General features: G+C 46.3%; 1 protein-coding gene across 1 annotated transcript in view; it reads right to left on the reverse strand.

The window, feature by feature from the left end:
- Positions 1-2,697: 2,697 nt before the first annotated feature.
- The window catches only part of SLC9A5 (solute carrier family 9 member A5), a 157,984-nt gene continuing 138,221 nt past the window's right edge, over positions 2,698-22,460 (reverse strand). The window contains exons 8-16 of the mRNA XM_073659690.1: positions 12,765-12,854; positions 11,729-11,799; positions 11,273-11,402; positions 9,399-9,487; positions 9,139-9,265; positions 8,903-9,067; positions 4,982-5,051; positions 4,162-4,284; positions 2,698-3,715 (exon numbers count right to left, since the gene is read on the reverse strand). Coding sequence (XP_073515791.1) covers positions 3,246-3,715; positions 4,162-4,284; positions 4,982-5,051; positions 8,903-9,067; positions 9,139-9,265; positions 9,399-9,487; positions 11,273-11,402; positions 11,729-11,799; positions 12,765-12,854 — 1,335 coding nt within the window. The 3' untranslated portion in view covers positions 2,698-3,245. The remainder of the gene's footprint in view (positions 3,716-4,161; positions 4,285-4,981; positions 5,052-8,902; positions 9,068-9,138; positions 9,266-9,398; positions 9,488-11,272; positions 11,403-11,728; positions 11,800-12,764; positions 12,855-22,460) is intronic.

Consider the following 22,460-nt stretch of genomic DNA (forward strand, 5'->3'; position numbering starts at 1 on the left):
GCGGATGGTCTCCTGTGGGATCTCCTCCCAGACCTGGATTAAAGCATCCGCCAACTCCTGGACAGTCTGTGGTGCAACGTGACGTTGGTGGATGGAGCGAGACATGACGTCCCAGATGTGCTCAATCGGATTCAGGTCTGGGGAACGGGCAGCCAGTCCATAGCTTCAATGCCTTCATCTTGCAGGAACTGCTGACACACTCCAGCCACATGAGGTCTGGCATTGTCCTGCATTAGGAGGAACCCAGGGCCAACCGCACCAGCATATGGTCTCACAAGGGGTCTGAGGATCTCATCTCGGTACCTAATGGCAGTCAGGCTACCTCTGGCGAGCACATGGAGGGCTGTGCGGCCCTCCAAAGAAATGCCACCCCACACCATTACTGACCCACTGCCAAACCGGTCATGCTGAAGGATGTTGCAGGCAGCAGATCGCTCTCCACGGCGTCTCCAGACTCTGTCACGTCTGTCACATGTGATCAGTGTGAACCTGCTTTCATCTGTGAAGAGCACAGGGCGCCAGTGGTGACTTTGCCAATCCTGGTGTTCTGTGGCAAATGCCAAGCGTCCTGCACGGTGTTGGGCTGTGAGCTCAACACCCATCTGTGGACGTCGGGCCCTCATACCACCCTCATGGAGTCGGTTTCTAACCGTTTGTGCAGACACATTTGTGGCCTGCTGGAGGTCATTTTGCAGTGCTCCTTCTGTTCCTCCTTGCACAAAGGTGGAGGTAGCGGTCCTGCTGCTGGGTTGTTGCCCTCCTATGGCCCCCTCCACGTCTCCGGGTGTACTGGCCTGTCTCCTGGTAGCGCCTCCAGCCTCTGGACACTACACTGACAGACACAGCAAACCTTCTTGCCACAGCTCGCATTGATGTGCCATCCTGAATGAGCTGTGCTACCTGAGCAACTTCTGTGGGTTGTAGAGTCCGTCTCATGCTACCACGAGTGTGAAAGCACAACCAACATTCAAAAGTGACCAAAACATCAGCCAGAAAGCATTGATACTGAGATGTGGTCTGTGGTCCCCACCTGCAGAACCACTCCTTTATTGAGGGTGTCTTGATAATTGCCAATAATTTCCATCTATTGTCTATTCCATTTGCACAACAGCATGTGAAATTGATTGTCAATCAGTGTCGCTTCCAAAGTGGACAGTTTGATTTCACAGAAGTTTGATTTACTTGCAGTTATATTCTGTTGTTTAACTGTTCCCTTTATTTTTTTGAGCAGTGTATATATAACTGCTTGTAATTGGGGCTATACATGATTTTTGCAATTAGGTCTCATTAAAAATTTTGCACCGTTTTCCTTCTAAAGCCAATTGCCGCTGCAGAATGAGTTAACTGAGAATCCGTCGGTCAGCTCGCCTCGAAAGGGAGTTTTCAGCTGTTTTATCTGTTTCTTTGCAGCGGATTTATGACCACAGAACACAATAAAGTTGAATGTGCAAAGAAACAAAGAGTGTGAAAAAGCCAAACAGTGAATGTTATTAATGAAAACCAATTATGAAAATGATTTTTAAGCCAAAATACATTCATTTAAGTAAAAAAGAAAATTGCCAAAGAGATGAACAACCCCTTTAAAAAGGAGGATATAGTTGAACTTTTTACCTTGTTACCTTTATAAGATACAATTCTCTCCTCTTCTGTTCATTTTGCAATTTTCTGATTCTTCCTTACTTGAAGGATTAAAAATTCCAGGACGAAAGTGACAGATAAGGTGAAATATAAAACCTCCATCCCTAAAATATAAAGCATAGCTGAAACGCTATCTATATAAGGGTCTACAGTAAAGCAGAGACCCCTGGCACTCACCTACGAGAGCTACAGACAGCTAACAAGTAGCAATTAGTTATTAATTAAAGGGGTATACTCAGGTTGTCTCTTGAGCAACTCAGGGCTCTGCAGTCTCCTCACTTCCTGGTTAATGGGGGGCGGAGCGTTCTTCCTTGAGTGACAGGTCTGGTGAGCAGCAGAGCTGTGGTATCAATAGAACTATAATGCTCAGCACAAGTTCTGCTGTAACACAGTCAGCTATCACTGTATTTAGGGCACGTATACAAGCACACGGCTCAGGAAAGTGAGAGTCCTGATTAGGAGACCTGATCTGGGAAAAGATAATGCTGAGGGCTGGTGATTTTGCAAGATTTATAACAGCAGCTCATCAGGAGCTAAGAGTGAGCAGCAAACTGCTGTATAGAAATCAATGATCTGGTATGTAAGTTGTTAATTTCTCTCCTGGAACGTAATTACTGTGTACACTCATCAGATTCTGGTAGAAACTAGCTGTACACTATGCAAGATAAAAGCTCTCACAGCAGGAGAATGACAGTAGATAGAAAAAGCAAGTCAATTGCAAACTTGCTTATTTTCATGCTAACTAATTAAAGCAATTTAATACTTGAGTCTACCCTTTTAATACTATTATAATTTGTCATTATTATCTGTCTGCAGACATCCTGTATGGTGAATACCTCCTAAGCCACAACCTTGGTTTGAAAGTTGCTGTCAGAAATAATGACGTTGGGACGTTGAGACGTTGAGGTCCCTCGTGTGCGATCTCCGCTCTGTCCCGGCCTTTATTTTAATTTTTCTGTTCCTATAACGGATCCAAAATACAGCACAGATGTAACCTAAGGTTTATAACACACTAGACAACAAAAAATGCCAAATAACAAAAGATGAGGAGGGGGTCTATTCGACATTTTGAATAGCAAATGCAGCGTTTATAGGAAGCTTATCTTAAAATAGCATACAAAAATACATTCGGTGCAATGCAAAAGTTACAGATGCCTAAAAAATAGCCTTAAAAACCTAAAACGTATCAGCAGCTGTTCACACACAGCACATAAATAACATAGGAGAATAATAGCAATAAAATAGTAACTGTACAAAGTTGTAAAGTATTACAAAAAAAAAGAAAATCAGTCCCGTAAGACAGGAACCCCTTATTAGTCCCAAGAAGGTGAAGACGTCTCGATGACTGTCTGCCCAGGAACATTAGGGACGGAAGTTATATAGTGGAAAGCAGGACATGTGGCTCAGTGCTCAGCACGGTGGCTCAGTGCTCATGAACGTGGCCTGGTGGGCAGCACTACTGCATGAAGCACCTTAGTCTTGCAAGATATGGAGAAGGTTCTGCAGTGGTGGCATCTGATGAACAGGACACCATTACCAGGTCACACGTCCCATCAAAGCCTTTGACGGAGAACCCTGGATTTTAGGCAACCAGCCGACCCCAAGCTTCATATTTTAGAAGTTCGATGAAGCTGCAATCGTCTTTTGCTATGGCCGTGCCTGGAGGATGCAGGACTTAGCCCAGAGACCTCTCCTGGAGGCATTAATGGCTGAAGTTCTTGTTGCTGGACGTCGGCAGAATATAAATGACTTTTTACACCTTGTGATGGAGAATTGGTGAAGGGAAAGCAGCTACAGGTCTCCGGCAGAGTCTCGAGTCCCGGCGGACTGCAGATCTCCTGCCTCAAACCCTTAACTCCATCCGGGTTGGCGTCGGGAACCGGCGGAGAACTGACACTTTCCAGAGAGGAGATGCTTTGTTTCCAGGACTTCTGTAGATCCACCGGGACTATTTTTGTGGTCTCTGAAGAGATACAGACCGTGTTCTCATCCGGTTCTCCTTTCCATGGAAGGACCTTCTCGGCCATAGTCGGCGATGGCGGGACGATTCGAGGGCTCTGACAGACGCCCAACATTCCTGTGGATATGATAACGTTTTTGGAGAGTTTACAGCAGTGTCATCCATCAAACAACCTGATTGAAATTAAATCCTAAATAGAAGCAGATGAAGATCAGATGGAAACTGCCGCGACTCGCATGGAAACGGGACAAATCCCATTAAATATCCATAATCAACGAGAGTCACAGCCGTCTCCATGTTCAGCTCATCGGCTTCGGGAGGATTTGGGTATTATCCAAGTCACTGAAAACCTGATCAATCATAGACCGAAGACAGCAAAGTCTTCAGATAAAAACTCTTAAAGTTTTCTAACTTTGTGCAAAAGTTTTGCCATTTTGCACCAACTTCACAACTTTTCTAACAAGTAGGAAGTGATTAAAGGAAGGAAGGGGGGGAGGCAATAATGGTTTGTTATCTCAGATTTTGGGCAGCCTGAAGATGTGTGTGGTTCAACTGAGTCTTACCTGAGAGTTTAACACTGTGGAGAATCTCATCAGTAGCTCGAGCAATGAAGGTAATCCCCTCGTCCTCTTCTACCTCGATATCTGAACCTTCGTCTTCGGAGTCCGGGGTGATCACAATGGACGCTGATGGTAGGAGAACATGTTATCTGCAGTGGATCTAGGTGCATTGTGTAACATGGTAAGTGCAGAGTTTGCAGCAGTGAGCAATACAATATGGTCCGGTCCAATCCTCCGTGGCAGCTGGTCTTCCCTTCCGTGGCGTCTCTGGTGCTTGCTAGGTGTCATGGCGTTGTATGTCATAAGTCCAGTATGAGGGCTCAGAAGTGAAGAACAGCTGCAATGGGGGACAGGATTGGTCGCCGGACCAATACGGACTCCTGCTTTCTAATCGTAGAAGTAGACATTGCTTGCCTGAGAGCAGGCGCAGTAATAAAAAGACATGAAAGCAAGGAGTAGATGGTAAGTTTGGATAAATGTCTCAAGATTTGGAGAGGATAGAGAGCAGTTTGAGGGATTGAAAATGCAAAAACTAAATGGATCTCTTCTGGTCTGCAGTTGCCAAAAAAGTGCAAGCACCTGATAATGATGTCAGCAGACAGATAAGAATGACAAATTATAATCATGTTAAAGGGGTAGACTCAAATATTAAATTGCTTTAATTAGTTAGCATGAAAATAAGCAAGTTTGCAATTGACTTTCTTTTTCTATCTGCTGTCTTTCTCCTGCTGTGAGAGCTTTTATCTTGCATAGTGTACAGCTAGTTTCTACCAGAATCTGATGAGTGTACACAGTACTTACGTTCCAGGAGAGAAAGTCTTACCGGTGTTTTCCCAGCTCACCACCCGGCTGTGTCGTCCATTCCGGGACTCGAGCTCCATGCTGGTTCTTCTCTATATGCATTAACAAAAAAAAGCATAAAAAAGAAATGACTACATATACAGTACAAGTAGCAGGTGCAGACGGACAAGGTAGAACTTCCTATGGGATAATACACGTGACAACCCAAGGTAAAGGGGCCAGCCAGATAAGTGACCAGGTCAGTGATCGCCCCTCTCTGCTGAGGGGGCGAGGGCTCATTCCTGCAAGCCTTGACCTGCGAGTCCCGCGGACAATGGAAGCGTCGATAGATGAATGACGGGTGGAGGACGCGGGTCAGGACTTTACAAAGACAAAGAGAAACTTCAATCACTTCAAAGTCAAATCCTTCATGAGAAACATCAATATTTTCCGTAAAAATCGCATGAAGGTGTTTAAAGGATTACGGTATATTTTTTCTCCAGGACTTAGGATATCAGATTTGTGGGGGTCCGTACATGGAGAGTATTGCAAGATTTCTTAAATACCAGTGAGCTATCAGAACAGCTCCAGCCTCGTACGGAGCTCTGCCACCTTCTGAGGCTCCTCGGCACCATCAATCATCTGATCGGGACGACCTGAGCCAACCGAATGCCGTGCATACAGATCTCCTACAGGCTGCCATGATATACAGCGCCAGACAGGAGCATGGATGCATTATCACCAGGAGTGTCAAAACTTTTGCATGCAGTGCAAAAATAAAAATAGAGCTACGTCCATTGGGAAAGAAAGGAAAGTGCCCATGTGGTAGCGGAGCATTCCCCCTCCTGTACTATATGCACCATCACATTATTTGGGGTTTGCAAATAATTTTCCGGCTCCATTGTGCAATCATAGTCAGTAGATTAGAGGAGATGAAAGGACAAGGATCAACGTCCATCTTTCTAAAAATCCCTCAAATACGGCTCCGCATATTGTGAATACAGAATAAAGCCGCCGAGCGAGTGTCGACCGTCTCAATCAACAAGTGCACGAGCCGAGGACTCCGACTCGCGGCACAGAGCTCCGATCACGGCAGAAGCATGTGCGCCAATAAATGAGATTTAATGAACGGTTTTAGGATTGTTTTTATGGGTTTTATTTCTGTCTTTATTGGAAACAGAAGCAGCTCCGTTCAATCCGGGGGGACGCACGCCAATGTAGCCAGGGCTCGAGGAAGAGGAGGAGGAGGAGGAGGAGAGGTTCAGCCACGTTGCATCTGTCAGAAGTAAAGTTCGATCCATGCAACTGATGCAGATCTGAGAGTGGGGTATAAGGGAGGCGCCTTATTTAATGGGGATGTTTAGAGTTTATCACTGCAATATAAAGCCTCTGTATCCAAAAACTGCAGCTCCAATCAAGGACCCCTATAGGCATTCATCATCCTTAATGATTAGTCAGGATCCGAAATCTGGGCCCCCCAAATGATCCTGAGAATAAAGTTATGTGATCAGCTTTTTCTTTTTCCCTGCAGAGCAGCGCTCCTCACTGCAGCAAGAACCCGTCCCAGACACTTTTTTTTTTTCAATTTCTTGTATTCTTGAAATAACAATTCAGGAGCGGATTTTTTTATAACTTTGTGCTGCTCCTCTGTTATTCCTCCGGGAAATAGCTGGGTGTCACTATTCTCTCCGACACCATTTGCTTTTTTCTTTTCTAAGCATCTTTTTTTTATCCTATTCTTTTCGTTGTCATTTTTTTAATCCACTTTTTTATGGGGTTGATGAATTTTGTGCAAATTTACAGATGTTCTTTTTTAAGCTTTTACCTTTTTTTGTGCCTTTATAGGGTGGGTGCTAATGATATTTTTTGTAACCTCAAGTGAACCCGATATTTATTCTCTGAACCTTGTATTAGGGCCCTGATGCCTTTTCCATCCATTCATCCAGAGGGCAACTCACAGCAACAAGTGGTATTTTAATGCCAAAATCATTCTGGGTTTTTGTCCCATTTTTACACAGGTTTTTTTTCTCTTAAATTTTTTTAGGATTTGCTGTTGATTTTCATTATACAAATGATTTCAGCAAATTCTGCCTCTTGCAGTACTGCATTCTGCCACTGTTCAGGAGCATTTTTGCCATAGACAACAGTGCAATAGCGCCCCCAACTCTTGGTTTACATTTAAAAAATGTAAATTATATCATATTTTCATTAAAAATTCTGCAGAATAAGCAATCAGGAAACTCTGTATTTTTTTTGCTGAAGCCTCTTTAGTTTTTTTTTTGTTTCTTGGACATTTTTACGATAGTTTTTTTTACTGTAATTTTTTTACTCCATAGAATAACAAAAAAAAAAACGCTAGTATTTTTTTTTAAGCAAAAACAATGGTGAAATGTTCCAAAAACCATCCGGGCTTCTTTTAAACCTTTCCGTTGACTTGTATTAGAGCATCTTTCAAGCAGAAAACATCAGAAGAACGGACCGGTCCCTTCTTTTAACCGTTTTTAGAAACCTAAAGTGGTTAAAAAGACGCTGAACACAAAGCGCAGCGAGTCTTTTTTTTTGCATAGAAATGCACTTTGATTGCACAAAAAAGTTTTCAAAAACTTTGAAAAGTTGCAAATGATGAATTAAGCTAAAACATCCAGAAATGAAAAACTAAAAAGGAAGAAAAAAAAAAGTTGAAGCCGAGCTAGTAGGGAATAAAGTGCAAATAGAAAAAACGGAAAAAAAAAAGGCATAAAGATGATGATGATGAATCAAGGCCAATGGTTTGGCTAAAAACCAGACTGCAAAATCCATCATGTGCTCACCGTACCGCAGCGCTCGCTGGAAAATGTAAGTCAGATCAGAGAGCTGTGGAGTCTTCAGCCTCCGCCGCTCGCAGGACGACTTTCTAGCTTGTAAAGTCTCACAGCCCATAGGAAATGAACCCCAAGAATGATTGGAAAAAGCTGCCTGGGAAGCGGAGCTGGCACCAGAGGCGCAGGACACGTCTCCCGCTCCAGATCAGATTCTTTTGCTCTGTTTTCTTGCGGTGCTGGCAGACTCCGAGCCATGGGGAATGTGGATTAATAATAAAAGCGTGTGCGCGCAGAATGCTGACTCGCTGCTTTCCTAGTAAGTCACAATGTGGTGGGTCTATCCTCCATAATATCCAACATGTACGAGGGAATTTCAATGCCAAATTCATTCTGTTTTTTTTTTTTGTGCCATTTTTACACTTTCATTTTTGGGTTTTCATTATCCAAACGCTTTCAGCAAAATTCTGCCACCTGCAGTACCGCTTTCTGCCACTGCTCAGGCGCCACATATTTGCCATAGACAGCAATGCAATAGCGCCCCCAGCTCTTATTAATGTAAATTATATATTTTCATTAAAAATTCTGCAGAAATTGTGAATTTATTTTCAAATAAAAGGAATCTCTTTAAATGATATTTATGCCTACCCATCTAGATCAATGTTTGTAATCCGAACACGTCCGATCACGGGAGAAAGCTCCGAGGAGGTTAATGCATAGGCCGCTGAGGTTTTCTTACAAGGAAAAAAAATCTTGAAATGAATCTTATGTGATAACCATCAGAGGATAAAATTACGTCAATGCAGCCCTTGTAAATACATGCGATCTGGATGTTTCCGCTCCTGCAGAAAGACGACTTTGGAACAAGAAACTCTCAATATTATATATCAGAGGAAAGTAAGAAGACCCTAATAAACAGCCCGCGGCACATTGCGGGTCACCGATCTGGCGGGAACACGGCTGGATACGCAGCAGGTAAGATTATCTGCAGGGTATTAAAGGGGTTTCTCAGAGTAGGGCGCATTTTTCAGCAAGCTCTGTACCATGCACACTGTCAGGATTCAGCTCTGCAAAAGAAGCTTGCTGCAAATCTTACCAGTGTGTATATTGCGCGCTGTTAGGGCTTTATTAGAGGGGTCCAGGTTGAAGGCTCGTCCCGTTCTTACCTTCTTGCGTCCATCCTTTTTCACCCGTGACTTGGATGAGCAGATGTTGTGCTTGGTGGATTTAAAAGACTCCAATCGCCGCTTCATGTTCTGCTGGAAAACCTCCTTTTCCTGCCGTTCCTGCTCGTCCTGGGTCATGAAGTGGCGGCTGTAGCTGGCCTTGCACTAGAAGGAGAAGAGCATTTCTCAATGAAGGTCAATTCGACAGCAGGAACCTTTAATGAGATGATCCGCACCATCCTGCGCGGCTTGTAGAGGCCGCCCGTCAGCATGTGGTGCATCGCCGCGTCCTCTCGGTCCCTCCCGCTCCGCACCGTGTCGATCACCTGCAGATCCAGACACGCTTTGCTCCCGTTCTCCCGCCTGGGATGAAACAAACAATTGTGTTAAATGACGCACATGTGGTTATGGAGTGATGTCATGCGATGATGTCACTGTGGACAGACGACGACGGCGGCACTGAGAAGATGGAGGCAAACGGGATGAGGCTCCTTACAGAAGGTTGGTCACGGACGTCTCCGACATGGACGCTCGGCTGGGCATGGACGGTAAGGACAGTCTGTCCGGTGACACTATGTGACCTCCCTATGAGACAGGGTTGTTACAGGATTAGTAGGAAACACATGAGTCACAACGGAGAGATGAACACAAAATACGAGGACTGGAGACGTCTGCAGGTCACATAATAATGGAAAACGCGGCATCAGAAGAAGCTCAACCTGGAGATACGGAGCGAAGAAAAGAGAGGAATAAAAGTGTCTGACCCCGGCCCATCGTCCAAGAAATATATGGGTCTGTATACTGGGGGCACTGGACAAGCGCTCTTCTGGCGGCCCCTGGGCCCATCGTCCAGGAAATCTAATGATCTGTATGCTGGGGGCCGGGACCAGCGCTCTTCTGGGGGCCGTGACCAGCGCTCTTCTGGGGGCCGTGACCAGCGCTCTTCTGGGGGCTGTGACCAGCGCTCTTCTGGCGGCACGGGACCGGAGCTCTTCTGGGGGCCGTGACCAGCGCTCTTCTGGGGGCACGGGACCAGAGCTCTTCTGGGGGCACGGGACCGGAGCTCTTCTGGGGGCCGTGACCAGCGCTCTTCTGGGGGCACGGGACCAGCGCTCTTCTGGGGGCACGGGACCAGCGCTCTTCTGGGGGCACGGGACCAGCGCTCTTCTGGGGGCACGGGACCAGCGCTCTTCTGGGGGCACGGGACCAGAGCTCTTCTGGCGCCACGGGACCAGAGCTCTTCTGGCGCCACGGGACCAGAGCTCTTCTGGGGGCACGGGACCAGAGCTCTTCTGGGGGCACGGGACCAGAGCTCTTCTGGGGGCACGGGACCAGAGCTCTTCTGGGGGCACGGGACCAGAGCTCTTCTGGGGGCACGGGACCAGAGCTCTTCTGGGGGCACGGGACCAGAGCTCTTCTGAGGGCACGGGACCAGAGCTCTTCTGAGGGCACGGGACCAGAGCTCTACTGGGGGCACGGGACCAGAGCTCTACTGGGGGCACGGGACCAGAGCTCTACTGGGGGCACGGGACCAGAGCTCTACTGGGGGCACGGGACCAGAGCTCTTCTGGGGGCCGGGACCAGCACTCTTCTGGGGGCCGGGACCAGCACGCTTCTGGGGGTCGGGACCAGTGCTCTTCTGGTGGCCAGGACCACCGCACACTCTCCAGGTTTTCGCCGACTCCTTCAGCTTGTGGTTTCTGAATCATCACAGATTGCAGGCGCTCTCATTTTTTATTCCATCCCCCCACCCCGAACAATAAAACCTTATGTCACGACACACTGTAATGAGCCCCACAGCCGGGGGTCCAGGATTAGATCGGGGTTTCGCCCTTTTGATTGTAAAAAATTGGGATTTTGGAAAAGGTGAAAAATTACAGCAGAAATATGAGAAAGATTTCAGTACAATGAGGAGGGGAGACGAGAGGACGCGGCTCAGGACTGATGGGGGGGACAGCAGAAGAGACTCTGCGGGAAGAGGCCGCCCACTCTGCGGGAAGAGGCCGCCCACTCTGCAGAAAGAGACCGCCCACTCTGCAGAAAGAGACCGCCCACTCTGCAGAAAGAGACCGCCCACTCTGCAGAAAGAGACCGCCAACTCTGCAGAAAGAGACCGCCAACTCTGCAGAAAGAGACCGCCAACTCTGCAGAAAGAGACCACCCACTCTGCAAAAAGAGACTGCCCACTATGTAGATAGAGACTGTCTACTCTCCAGGAATGGACTGCCCACTCTGCAAGATGAGCCCTCCCACTTGTCAGTAATAGTCAGCATACTCAGCAGGAATACTCCCCTGGTCCAGCAGAAGCTGCCTGAGGAGCGAGCGGGGTCACATCTAACATTACAGGTTACTACAGAAGGAGCCGAGTACCTGATCCGCCAGACTCAGCGCATCCCGAATATTCAGCTTGTAGCAAACCTCCCAGATCTCGTCCTTGATGCGATACGCAGATTTCCTCATCAGGAGCTGACTCAGGTATTTCTTATCAAACTGCTCCCACCTGCAGCAGTCAATGGTCCGAGGACAAGAAGAGACATCAGGATCAAAAGAAATCAACATCACTATCGGTCTACTGTAACATATTCTTTGGGTTCAATTCTGCATCAGGCTATTTAGCTCACACAGGATTGTCTATTGAAGTGAATGGTACACAGCTGCAATACCACTCACAGCCTGCAGACAGGGGTGGCGCTGTTTTTTGATTCTGAACAACCCCTTTAAATACGGTAATTATCTGTCTCATCCGTCAGTTGAGAAATCTTTATGAACAAAAGGATAGATGTGTTATATAATAATGCAGGTTGTGATATGTCAGGGTGTACTTACTTGTCTCTCCAATGATGGTAGCCGTGATGTCCAATTATATCCTCGACGGCGGCCATAATGTGGTCAAAAGCCTGAAGAAGAGAGAAAACATCTTCATAGTTCTGAAAGTTTTAATTGTTACCTCCAACATACATCCCCTATCCGCAGGACAGATGGTCAAATGATCGCTGATGGCCGGGACCCTATAGATCACATGTAAGGGGGTACAAGAGTCCTCCGTGTGAATGGAGTGGTACTGAGCATGTGCGACCACTGTTTGTCGTCGCATGCGACCACTGTTTGTGATCACACATGCTCAGTACCGCTCCATTACCACAGGGAAATTTTGGCCCCTGGCTCTCATGAGCGGTGGGGGTCTCACCAGCCAGACCTCCAGCGATCATATCTGTATCGGCTATCCTAAAAGTTATTTATGGGACAACCTCCTTAAAGAGTGTTTTAAGAGAAGATGATGGAATATGTATCAGTGCTCCCATAGATAGTGGATGGAGTGGAGGCCGCAGGTTAGGACTACAAAGCCTATGTTTTGGGGTTCCAGAGCCCCAAACTCAGGACCCCAGTGAGCAGCAAGTTATCCTCAAACTTATGGATGGAGGGGTTAACTTAATTTTTGGGGAATAACCCTTTAAATCAACCACCTCACACCACAAACAGATATTGAAAGTTTGCAGAACTTTTCATAACTTCATTTACAGTCTAGATTGTGACACTTCTGAAACAAATACGTCACAATGGGGATTATTGATCTTTTTAAAGGGGTACGGACGTGAAACGCTCAAGACCAGGTTTTTATACTTGCTCTCTTGTCATGTGTGATCCTCCACTTGCCCCCTCTTGGCCGTTCCCAGAAATAACTGAGCCCCCCCACGCTTCTTCGTGCCATTATGATGACTTCTCTTCTTCGCCCTCTTATATCTCTATCGAGACCCCCTCGGCTTCCCCCTGAGCCACAGAGGAGCAGACCCCGACCCTGCGGTTTCTCTGAGAGCTCTTAATTAGACGGTGGATGAGCAGCTGTCGCGGCCGACGATCTTACGTGCTCGTGTAATTCCTCGCTCAGCGTCGGCTTGTGGTGGTCTCGTCTCTTCACTTTTAACCACTTGACGAGAGGTTTGATGGTCAGACCCTGAAATAGAAGAGAAGTATGTGAGCGTTAAAACTTTCTGAAAACTTCTGATTGTTACAGGTTATGCCAGGAAAATATGTGCCCATCAGGACATGATGGCGGACCCCTGACCTATGAGATAAAAGCGTCTCATGATACAAGTGGGGAAATCAGAGACGGAGAAGGAATATCAGCGAGCTCCGACCAACGACACCTAATGCCAGGCAGCTGCTGGAAAGGCTGAGCTCAGCTCAGCGGAGGACCACAGGAATGCCGCACCATTGTGTGATTGGGTGGGGGGGGAGATGGCTACGAGAATTTGGGTTTGCCATGTACAGGACCTAACACATGCTGTCTCTATGATCATCATGAAAAGATGATGGTTCTGCAGAATCATTTTATGGGATACTTTTTTTTAACACTTTTTTTTAATAAATCAGATCTGTTTAAATGTATGTGGCTGGGCTGCAGTACCACAAACAGCCTGTGACCAGTGTGGCGCTATTTTTAAAGCCTTTCTAACCCCTGAATAGCCTTGATAATCTCATATTTTAAGACATTTTATGGGTCTTCGACATCCCTTTTAATTAAAAACTCAATATACTGACACCTAATAAGGTCAATTAGGAAAATACAATAAAAACCTAATAATCCCAACGAGGGGGGTCGACTTCTTCTCTGGACCATCTGCAATGTCTCTCTCCTCCTGGGACCCTTTGGACCCCTGCACATGGGGCCACTGACTGCTAAGGAGCCTCATTACCCCCCATTGTCATGGATGATGTATGGATGTGACACCCGCGATCCCCGGACAGGAGACGTCTCTGATCTGTACGCCGGGCGGCCCCGGATGGGAACTTACAGACGGCGGCCGCTGCGACCGCAAAGGGAGAGGACAGGAATAAAGATAATAAGGAGATGTTTTCCTCCACAGAGTCCGCAATAAAGGAGGCTTTATACCGAGATCAAAGGAGCAGTATAGTGTGTGCTCCATGTGCCGCAGCCTCAAAGGAAGCCTAGCCAGCAACACAATGATTCCCATAAGTGACACCACCCAGCTTTACTATAATCCAGACCGGCACATCTGCCCTGGAAGGAAAAGTGCTGGGAAAGCCGAGTACCATCCTCTATATATCCTATATATGTCCTGCTATAACCTGGGTGCCTTCTGTATAAAGTGCCTTAAAAAAGTCTTCATACCCCGTGAACCTTTCCGCAGTTTTACACCTTTCATCCACGAACTTAAATGTATTTTATTGGGATTTTCTGTGATTTCAACACAAAATAACAACTATTTGTCACAAGTAAAGAAATGATACGAGGTCACTAATTATTGTAAAAATATCAATCTGACAATTGTGATGTGCATTAGTATTCAGCCCCGAGTCAGTACTTTGTAGGACCACCTCTCACTGCAGTCTTTTGGGATCTGTCTCTCCCACCTCTCACTGCTGCAGTCTTTTGGGGTCTGTCTCTCCACCTTTCTCTGCTGCAGTCTTTTGGGGTCTGTCTCTCCCACCTTTCTCTGCTGCAGTCTTTTGGGGTCTGTCTCTCCCACCTTTCTCTGCTGCAGTCTTTTGGGGTCTGTCTCTCCCAGCGTTCTCTGCTGCAGTCTTTTGGGGTCTGTCTCTCCCACCTTTCTCTGCTGCAGTCTTTTGGGGTCTGTCTCTCCCACCTTTCTCTGCTGCAGTCTTTTGGGGTCTGTCTCTCCCAGCTTTCTCGGTTGCAGTCTTTTGGGGTCTGTCTCTCCCACCTTTCTCTGCTGCAGTCTTTTGGGGTCTGTCTCTCCCAGCTTTCTCAGCTGCAGTCTTTTGGGGTCTGTCTCTCCCAGCTTTCTCTGCTGCAGTCTTTTGGGGTCTGTCTCTCCACCTTTCTCTGCTGCAGTCTTTTGGGGTCTGTCTCTCCCAGCTTTCTCTGCTGCAGTCTTTTGGGGTCTGTCTCTCCCAGCTTTCTCTGCTGCAGTCTTTTGGCGTCTGTCTCTCCCACCTTTCTCTGCTGCAGTCTTTTGGGGTCTGTCTCTCCCACCTTTCTCTGCTGCAGTCTTTAGGGGTCTGTCTCTCCCACCTTTCTCTGCTGCAGTCTTTTGGGGTCTGTCTCTCCCACCTTTCTCTGCTGCAGTCTTTTGGGGTCTGTCTCTCCCACCTTTCTCTGCTGCAGTCTTTTGGGGTCTGTCTCTCCCACCTTTCTCTGGTGCAGTCTTTTGGGGTCTGTCTCTCCCACCTTTCTCTGCTGCAGTCTTTTGGGGTCTGTCTCTCCCACCTTTCTCTGCTGCAGTCTTTTGGGGTCTGTCTCTCCCAGCTTTCTCTGCTGCAGTCTTTTGGGGTCTGTCTCTCCAAGCTTTCTCAGCTGCAGTCTTTTGGGGTCTGTCTCTCCCAGCTTTCTCTGCTGCAGTCTTTTGGGGTCTGTCTCTCCCACCTTTCTCTGCTGCAGTCTTTTGGGGTCTGTCTCTCCACCTTTCTCTGCTGCAGTCTTTTGGGGTCTGTCTCTCCACCTTTCTCTGCTGCAGTCTTTTGGGGTCTGTCTCTCCCAGCTTTCTCTGCTGCAGTCTTTTGGGGTCTGTCTCTCCAGCTTTCTCTGCAGTCTTTTGGGGTCTGTCTCTCCCACCTTTCTCTGCTGCAGTCTTTTGGGGTCTGTCTCTCCCACCTTTCTCTGCTGCAGTCTTTTGGGGTCTGTCTCTCCCACCTTTCTCTGCTGCAGTCTTTTGGGGTCTGTCTCTCCACCTTTCTCTCGCTGCAGTCTTTTGGGGTCTGTCTCTCCCAGCTTTCTCTGCTGCAGTCTTTTGGGGTCTGTCTCTCCAGCTTTCTCTGCAGTCTTTTGGGGTCTGTCTCTCTCACCTTTCTCTGCTGCAGTCTTTTGGGGTCTGTCTCTCCCACCTTTCTCTCGCTGCAGTCTTTTGGGGTCTGTCTCTCCCAGCTTTCCCTGCTGCAATCTTTTGGGGTCTGTCTCTCCCACATTTCTCTGCTGCAGTCTTTCGGGGTCTGTCTCTCCAGCTTTGCACACTCGCTCTCGCTCAGTGACATTGGATGGAGACGTCTGTGATCAGTGATTTTCTCGTCTTGTCACAGATTCTCTGGGATTTGGGTCTGGACTGTGACTGCGCCGTTCACACACAGGAATATGCCCTGATCTAAACCCTCCATTGTAGCTCGGGCAGGAGATTTACAGTCGTCCTGCTGGAAGGTGAACCTACACCCCAGGCGAACTTCTCCCGCAGCCTCTAACAGGTTTTCCTCCAGGATTGTCCTGTATTTAGCTCCATCCATCTTACCATCACCTCTGACCAGCTTCCCTGCCCCTGCTGAAGAAAAGCCTCCCCACAGCAGGATGCTGCCACCAGCATGTGTGACGGTGGGGATGGCGTTTTCAGGGTGATGTGCAGTTAGTTCTCTGCCACACATAGCGTGTTGCATTTAGCCCAAAATGTTCTCCGTTGGTCCCATCTGAGCAGTGCCCCTTCCTCCACATGCTCGCTGTGTCATCTACATGGGTTTTTGCAAACTGTAAACAGGATGTCTTATACCTTGAGGTCAAAAATGTCTTTCTTCTTGCCACTCTTCTATAAAGTGCAGATGTGTGGCATATACTCGTCCTGTCGACAGATTCTCCCCCTGAGCTGTGGATCTGCAGCTTCTTCAGTGACCATGGGCCTCTTGGCTGCTTCTCTAATTAGTGCTCTCCTGGTTTGGGGTGTCAGGTTAGGTGGACGGCCATGTCTTGGTAGGTTTGTGCCATACTCCTTCCATTTTTGGATGATGGATTGCACAGGGCTCCATGAGATGTTCAGAGCTTGGGCTATTTTTTTATAACCTAACCCTGCTTTACTCTTCTCCACAGCTTTAACCCTGACCTTGGTTTTCAGACATATCCCTGACCTGTCTGGTGGGCTCCTTGGTTTTCAGCTTTATCCCTGTCCTGTCTGGTGTGCTCCTTGGTTTTCAGCTTTATCCCTGACTTGTCTGGTAGGCTCCTTGGTTTTCAGCTCTATCCCTGACCAGTCTGGTAGGCTCCTTGGTTTTCAGCTTTATCCCTGACCAGTCTGGTAGGCTCCTTGGTTTTCAGCTTTATCCCTGACCTGTATGGTGGGCTCTTTGGTTTTTAAATATATCCCTGACCTGTCTGCTGGGCTCATTGGTTTTCAGCTTTATTCCTGAGCTGTCTGGTAGGCTCCCTGGTTTTCAGCTTTATCCCTGACAAGTCTGGTGGGCTCCTTGGCTTTCAGCTTTATCCCTGACCTGTCTGGTGGGCTCCTTGGCTTTCAGCTTTATCCCTGACATGTCTGGTGGGCTCTTTGGTTTTCAGCTTTATCCATGACCTGTCTGGTGGACTCTTTGGTTTTCAGTTTTATCCCTGACCTGTCTGGTGGGCTCTTTGGTTTTCAGCTTTATCCCTGACCTGTCTGATGGGCTCTTTGTTTTTCATGATGCTATTTGATCCCTAATATTCTCAACAAACCTCCGAGGCCTTCACAGAACAGCTGTAGTTATACTGAGAAGAAATCACACCCAGGTGGACGCAATGTACTAATGATGTGACTTCTGGAGGTGACTGGTCATTTGGGATTTTATTTAGGGGCATCAGACTACAGGGGGCTGAATACAAATGCACCTCACACCTTTCAGATTTATATTTTTAAAATATTTCTTTTACACGTCACAAATACTTGTTACTTTGTGTTGATATCACAGAAAATCCCAATAAAATACATTTAAGTTTGTGGGTGCAAAGTGAAGAAATGTGGAAAAGTTCACATGGTATGAAGACTTTTTCAAGACGCTGTGTATATGTACTGCTGGTATAAACTGGTTAGTTATACATCTTCTTGCATATAGTTAAATGGACCCTGCTGGTATAACCTGGGTATCTTTTGGGATTATTTATAAACTTATGTCCGTGGAGTTTAATGTCTTTAGTACAATTGCAGTCACTTTAGATGCGGCCGCCACAAGCTGAGCTCCCATTAATATATCGCATTATCTGGTTATGTCCTTACCAATGAGTGACAGTTCGCTCTCTAATGGGTACCAGCGATACCAGCTGCCATTAACCCTTTCTGGGATTACTCTCTGCACTTGTTCTGCACCTTATAAAACCTTCCTCCCAGACAGTGAAGGGGTTAACCGGATCCCGCCAGATGTAAATTGCAGGACAATTAGAGGCAGATCTGATTGAACGATTTCCGTCTATAGAGGTGTCATGGAGGCCGCGTCTGCTGCGCGGAGCGGCGGTGCAGCTGATGTATCCGAGGCGGCACATTACACAGACGCAGGGCAAGGTGTAAGTGGATTATATCTAATGGACCTGTCACTTTATCCTCTTAACCTAATCGTCCCTGTCACTTTCCTTAAAGGGGTCGTCCATTCTTATGTAAATACAGTGTAATCATTGTATAATGGCGGCTCTGCAGCTTGAATAACACTGGGGGGGATTTTGCAACAGTTTTCTATCTTCATATTTTGTAGTTTTATGTGCTCCTTGCATTTTGAGTAGGTGAAAGGCAGATTTATGAATTGCAGCTTTTTAGCGATGGAGTAAATATGCCCCATCTTTACTTTACTTCTGTTCAGAGTTTGTTTGTCCAGTTTTTAATCTGTTCCTTCTGGAGTGAAACTTTTTTTTTTCTTTTTTCCCCCAACTTTCAAAAGTCTCACTTTCTTTCCCTACCTCACCCTGAACCATTTCCTCAAAAGTGCAAAGTGTCAAAATAAAAATGGCAAAAAAAGTTACAAAATCGCTGCGGATAATTGATGCGGAATGAAAATTGCAACTTTTTGACACAGCAACAAGGTATCAGCCAGCAGCAAAACTGGCTATAAATTCCCATCATGGTCGATCACCCTCTATTGCATTTATATTATGTGAATGGAGGGCTGGTGCTTTCCACAGATGAGGGTTCGTCACATTTGCTTCCAGTCTACGCACAGCACAAAGCTCTTCCCTCTGCTGATCATTTGCAGGAATCTATCCGGTACAATGTATCACTCTGGGATTGCACAGAACACAATTGTTGCAAACTGCGCTTTTCTCTAGTGTTTTTTTTTATCAAATTCTATATAATCAGATCATTTCTGGATTATCAGATGCCACATTAAATGTGACTTTGTATTAGTATTATCCCATTGTGCAGGACGGACAGATGACGTCAGGAGCTGGTCGGCAGCCAGACTTTCCAGTGACTTCATCTTGTGGTCACATTACTGGGGGGGGATCCGGGCTTTGTTCCTCTGTACATGACGGCAGAGACGCACACATGGCCGGGGTAGGGCTCTGTGTAAGTGACAGAGGAAGCACCTGTACTCTGCGCACCTCCAATCTGCTTCCTCCTATCGCAGCTCGCTGGGTTTGTCTGCAAAAACCACATACAGGTGTGAACACCCCCCAACAGGCCGCTGGATATGACCCCGTGCCAACCTGTGGATATGATCCAGCATGCGGCACTTCATTGTGCCTTCACCTACAGATCTGCTCTTCTTTATAGGTCCCCATTTACACTAAAAAAGCCAAAAAAAAGGGCAACCTTCACCTTCATAGCCTTAGAAGATGCAGCAGATTCTGCCACCTGGTGGAGATCTTGTGGAACTAAAGGACTATCAGAAGCAGAATAAAAAAAATATATATAACAATCTGTCCAGGAATTAAAAACCCACCTGTATATTGAGAGCTCGTTATGTATTGTAATCCATGGACAACGTATCTCAGGGTCTATGCTGGGACCACCACAGATTAATGAGATGGTACATTACTGATAATGAGGGACTACAGGCAAGTATTAAGGCCGTGTGTAATGATAATGACGGAGGGGAAAAAAATCCCCAGGAGGCACGAGACTGACGACACAACCGTGATAAGAGGCCAAAGATAAACCAATAATAAATGTCCGAATGATGATCTCCACTAATCACAGATCAGAAGAAGACGAGGCCGAGAGTATACAGAGACGCACCGACCGCAGGAAGAGATAATCACCAGCCGGACAAGAGTATACAGACGCACCGACCGCAGCAAGAGACATCATATAATCAACAGCCGGACAACACAGCAGAGGTATCATATCCAACCACAGGAGGTCACTGCGGAGCCGGCACACAACACTCAGGAGCAGCAATGTATGTACACAGTGACTGCACCAGCAGAATAGTGAGTGCAGCTCTGGAGTATAATACAGGATGTAACTCAGGGTCAGTAATGTAATGTATGTACACAGTGACTGCACCAGCAGAATAGTGAGTGCAGCTCTGGAGTATAATACAGGATGTAACTCAGGATCAGTAATGTAATGTATGTACACAGTGACTGCACCAGCAGAATAGTGAGTGCAGCTCTGGAGTATAATACAGGATGTAACTCAGGATCAGTAATGTAATGTATGTACACAGTGACTGCACCTGCAGAATAGTGAGTGCAGCTCTGGAGTATAATACAGGATGTAACTCAGGATCAGTAAAGTAATGTATGTACACAGTGACTGCACCAGCAGAATAGTGAGTGCAGCTCTGGAGTATAATACAGGATGTAACTCAGGATCAGTAATGTAATGTATGTACAGAGTGACTGCACCAGCAGAATAGTGAGTGCAGCTCTGGAGTATAATACAGGATGTAACTCAGGATCAGTAATGTAATGTATGTACAGAGTGACTGCACCAGCAGAATAGTGAGTGCAGCTCTGGGGTATAATACAGGATGTAACTCAGGATCAGTAATGTAATGTATGTACACAGTGACTGCACCAGCAGAATAGTGAGTGCAGCTCTGGAGTATAATACAGGATGTAACTCAGGATCAGTAATGTAATGTATGTACACAGTGACTGCACCAGCAGAATAGTGAGTGCAGCTCTGGAGTATAATACAGGATGTAATTCAGGATCAGTAATGTATGTATACAGTGACTGCACCAGCAGAATAGTGAGTGCAGCTCTGGGGTATAATACAGGATGTAACTCAGGATCAATAATGTAATGTATGTACACAGTGACTGCACCAGCAGAATAGTGAGTGCAGCTCTGGAGTATAATACAGGAGGTAACTCAGGATCAGTAATGCAATGTATGTACACAGTGACTGCACCAGCAGAATAGTGAGTGCAGCTCTGGAGTATAATACAGGATGTAACTCAGGATCAGTAATGTAATGTATGTACACAGTGACTGCACCAGCAGAATAGTGAATGCAGCTCTGGAGTATAATACAGGATGTAACTCAGGATCAGTAATGTAATGTATGTACACAGTGACTGCACCAGCAGAAGAGTGAGTGCAGCTCTGGAGTATAATACAGGATGTAACTCAGGATAAGTACAAGATCAGTAATGTAATGTGTGTACACAGTGACTGCACCAGCAGAATAGTGAGTGCAGCTCTGGAGTATAATACAGGATGTAACTCAGGATCAGTAATGTAATGTATGTACACAGTGACTGCACCAGCAGAATAGTGAGTGCAGCTCTGGAGTATAATACAGGAGGTAACTCAGGATCAGTAATGTAATGTATGTACACAGTGACTGCACCAGCAGAATAGTGAGTGCAGCTCTGGAGTATAATACAGGATGTAACTCAGGATCAGTAAAGTAATGTATGTACACAATGACTGCACCAGCAGAACAGTGAGTGCAGCTCTGGAGTATAATACAGGATGTAACTCAGGATCAGTAATGTAATGTATGTACACAGTGACTGCACCAGCAGAATAGTGAGTGCAGCTCTGGAGTATAATACAGGATGTAACTCAGGATCAGTACAGGATCAGTAATGTAATGTGTGTACACAGTGACTGCACCAGCAGAATAGTGAGTGCAGCTCTGGAGTATAATACAGGAGGTAACTCAGGATCAGTAATGTATGTACACAGTGACTACACCAGCAGAATAGTGAGTGCAGCTCTGGAGTATAATACAGGATGTAACTCAGGATCAGTAAAGTAATGTATGTACACAGTGACTGCACCAGCAGAATAGTGAGTGCAGCTCTGGAGTGTAATACAGGATGTAACTCAGGATCAGTAATGTAATGTATGTACACAGTGACTGCACCAGCAGAATAGTGAGTGCAGCTCTGGAGTATAATACAGGATGTAACTCAGGATCAGTAATGTAATGTATGTACACAGTGACTGCACCAGCAGAATAGTGAGTGCAGCTCTGGAGTATAATACAGGATGTAACTCAGGATCAGTAATGTAATGTATGTACACAGTGACTGCACCAGCAGAATAGTGAGTGCAGCTCTGGAGTATAATACAGGATGTAACTCAGGATCAGTAATGTAATGTATGTACACAGTGACTGCACCTGCAGAATAGTGAGTGCAGCTCTGGAGTATAATACAGGATGTAACTCAGGATCAGTAAAGTAATGTATGTACACAGTGACTGCACCAGCAGAATAGTGAGTGCAGCTCTGGAGTATAATACAGGATGTAACTCAGGATCAGGAATGTAATGTATGTACAGAGTGACTGCACCAGCAGAATAGTGAGTGCATCTCTGGAGTATAATACAGGATGTAACTCAGGATCAGTAATGTAATGTATGTACAGAGTGACTGCACCAGCAGAATAGTGAGTGCAGCTCTGGGGTATAATACAGGATGTAACTCAGGATCAGTAATGTAATGTATGTACACAGTGACTG

Source organism: Phyllobates terribilis, unplaced genomic scaffold, assembly GCF_046119375.1.
Source record: "Phyllobates terribilis strain yellow unplaced genomic scaffold, ASM4611937v1 Scaffold_14__1_contigs__length_39327217, whole genome shotgun sequence".
In the NCBI taxonomy this organism is placed as follows: Eukaryota; Metazoa; Chordata; class Amphibia; order Anura; family Dendrobatidae; genus Phyllobates; species Phyllobates terribilis.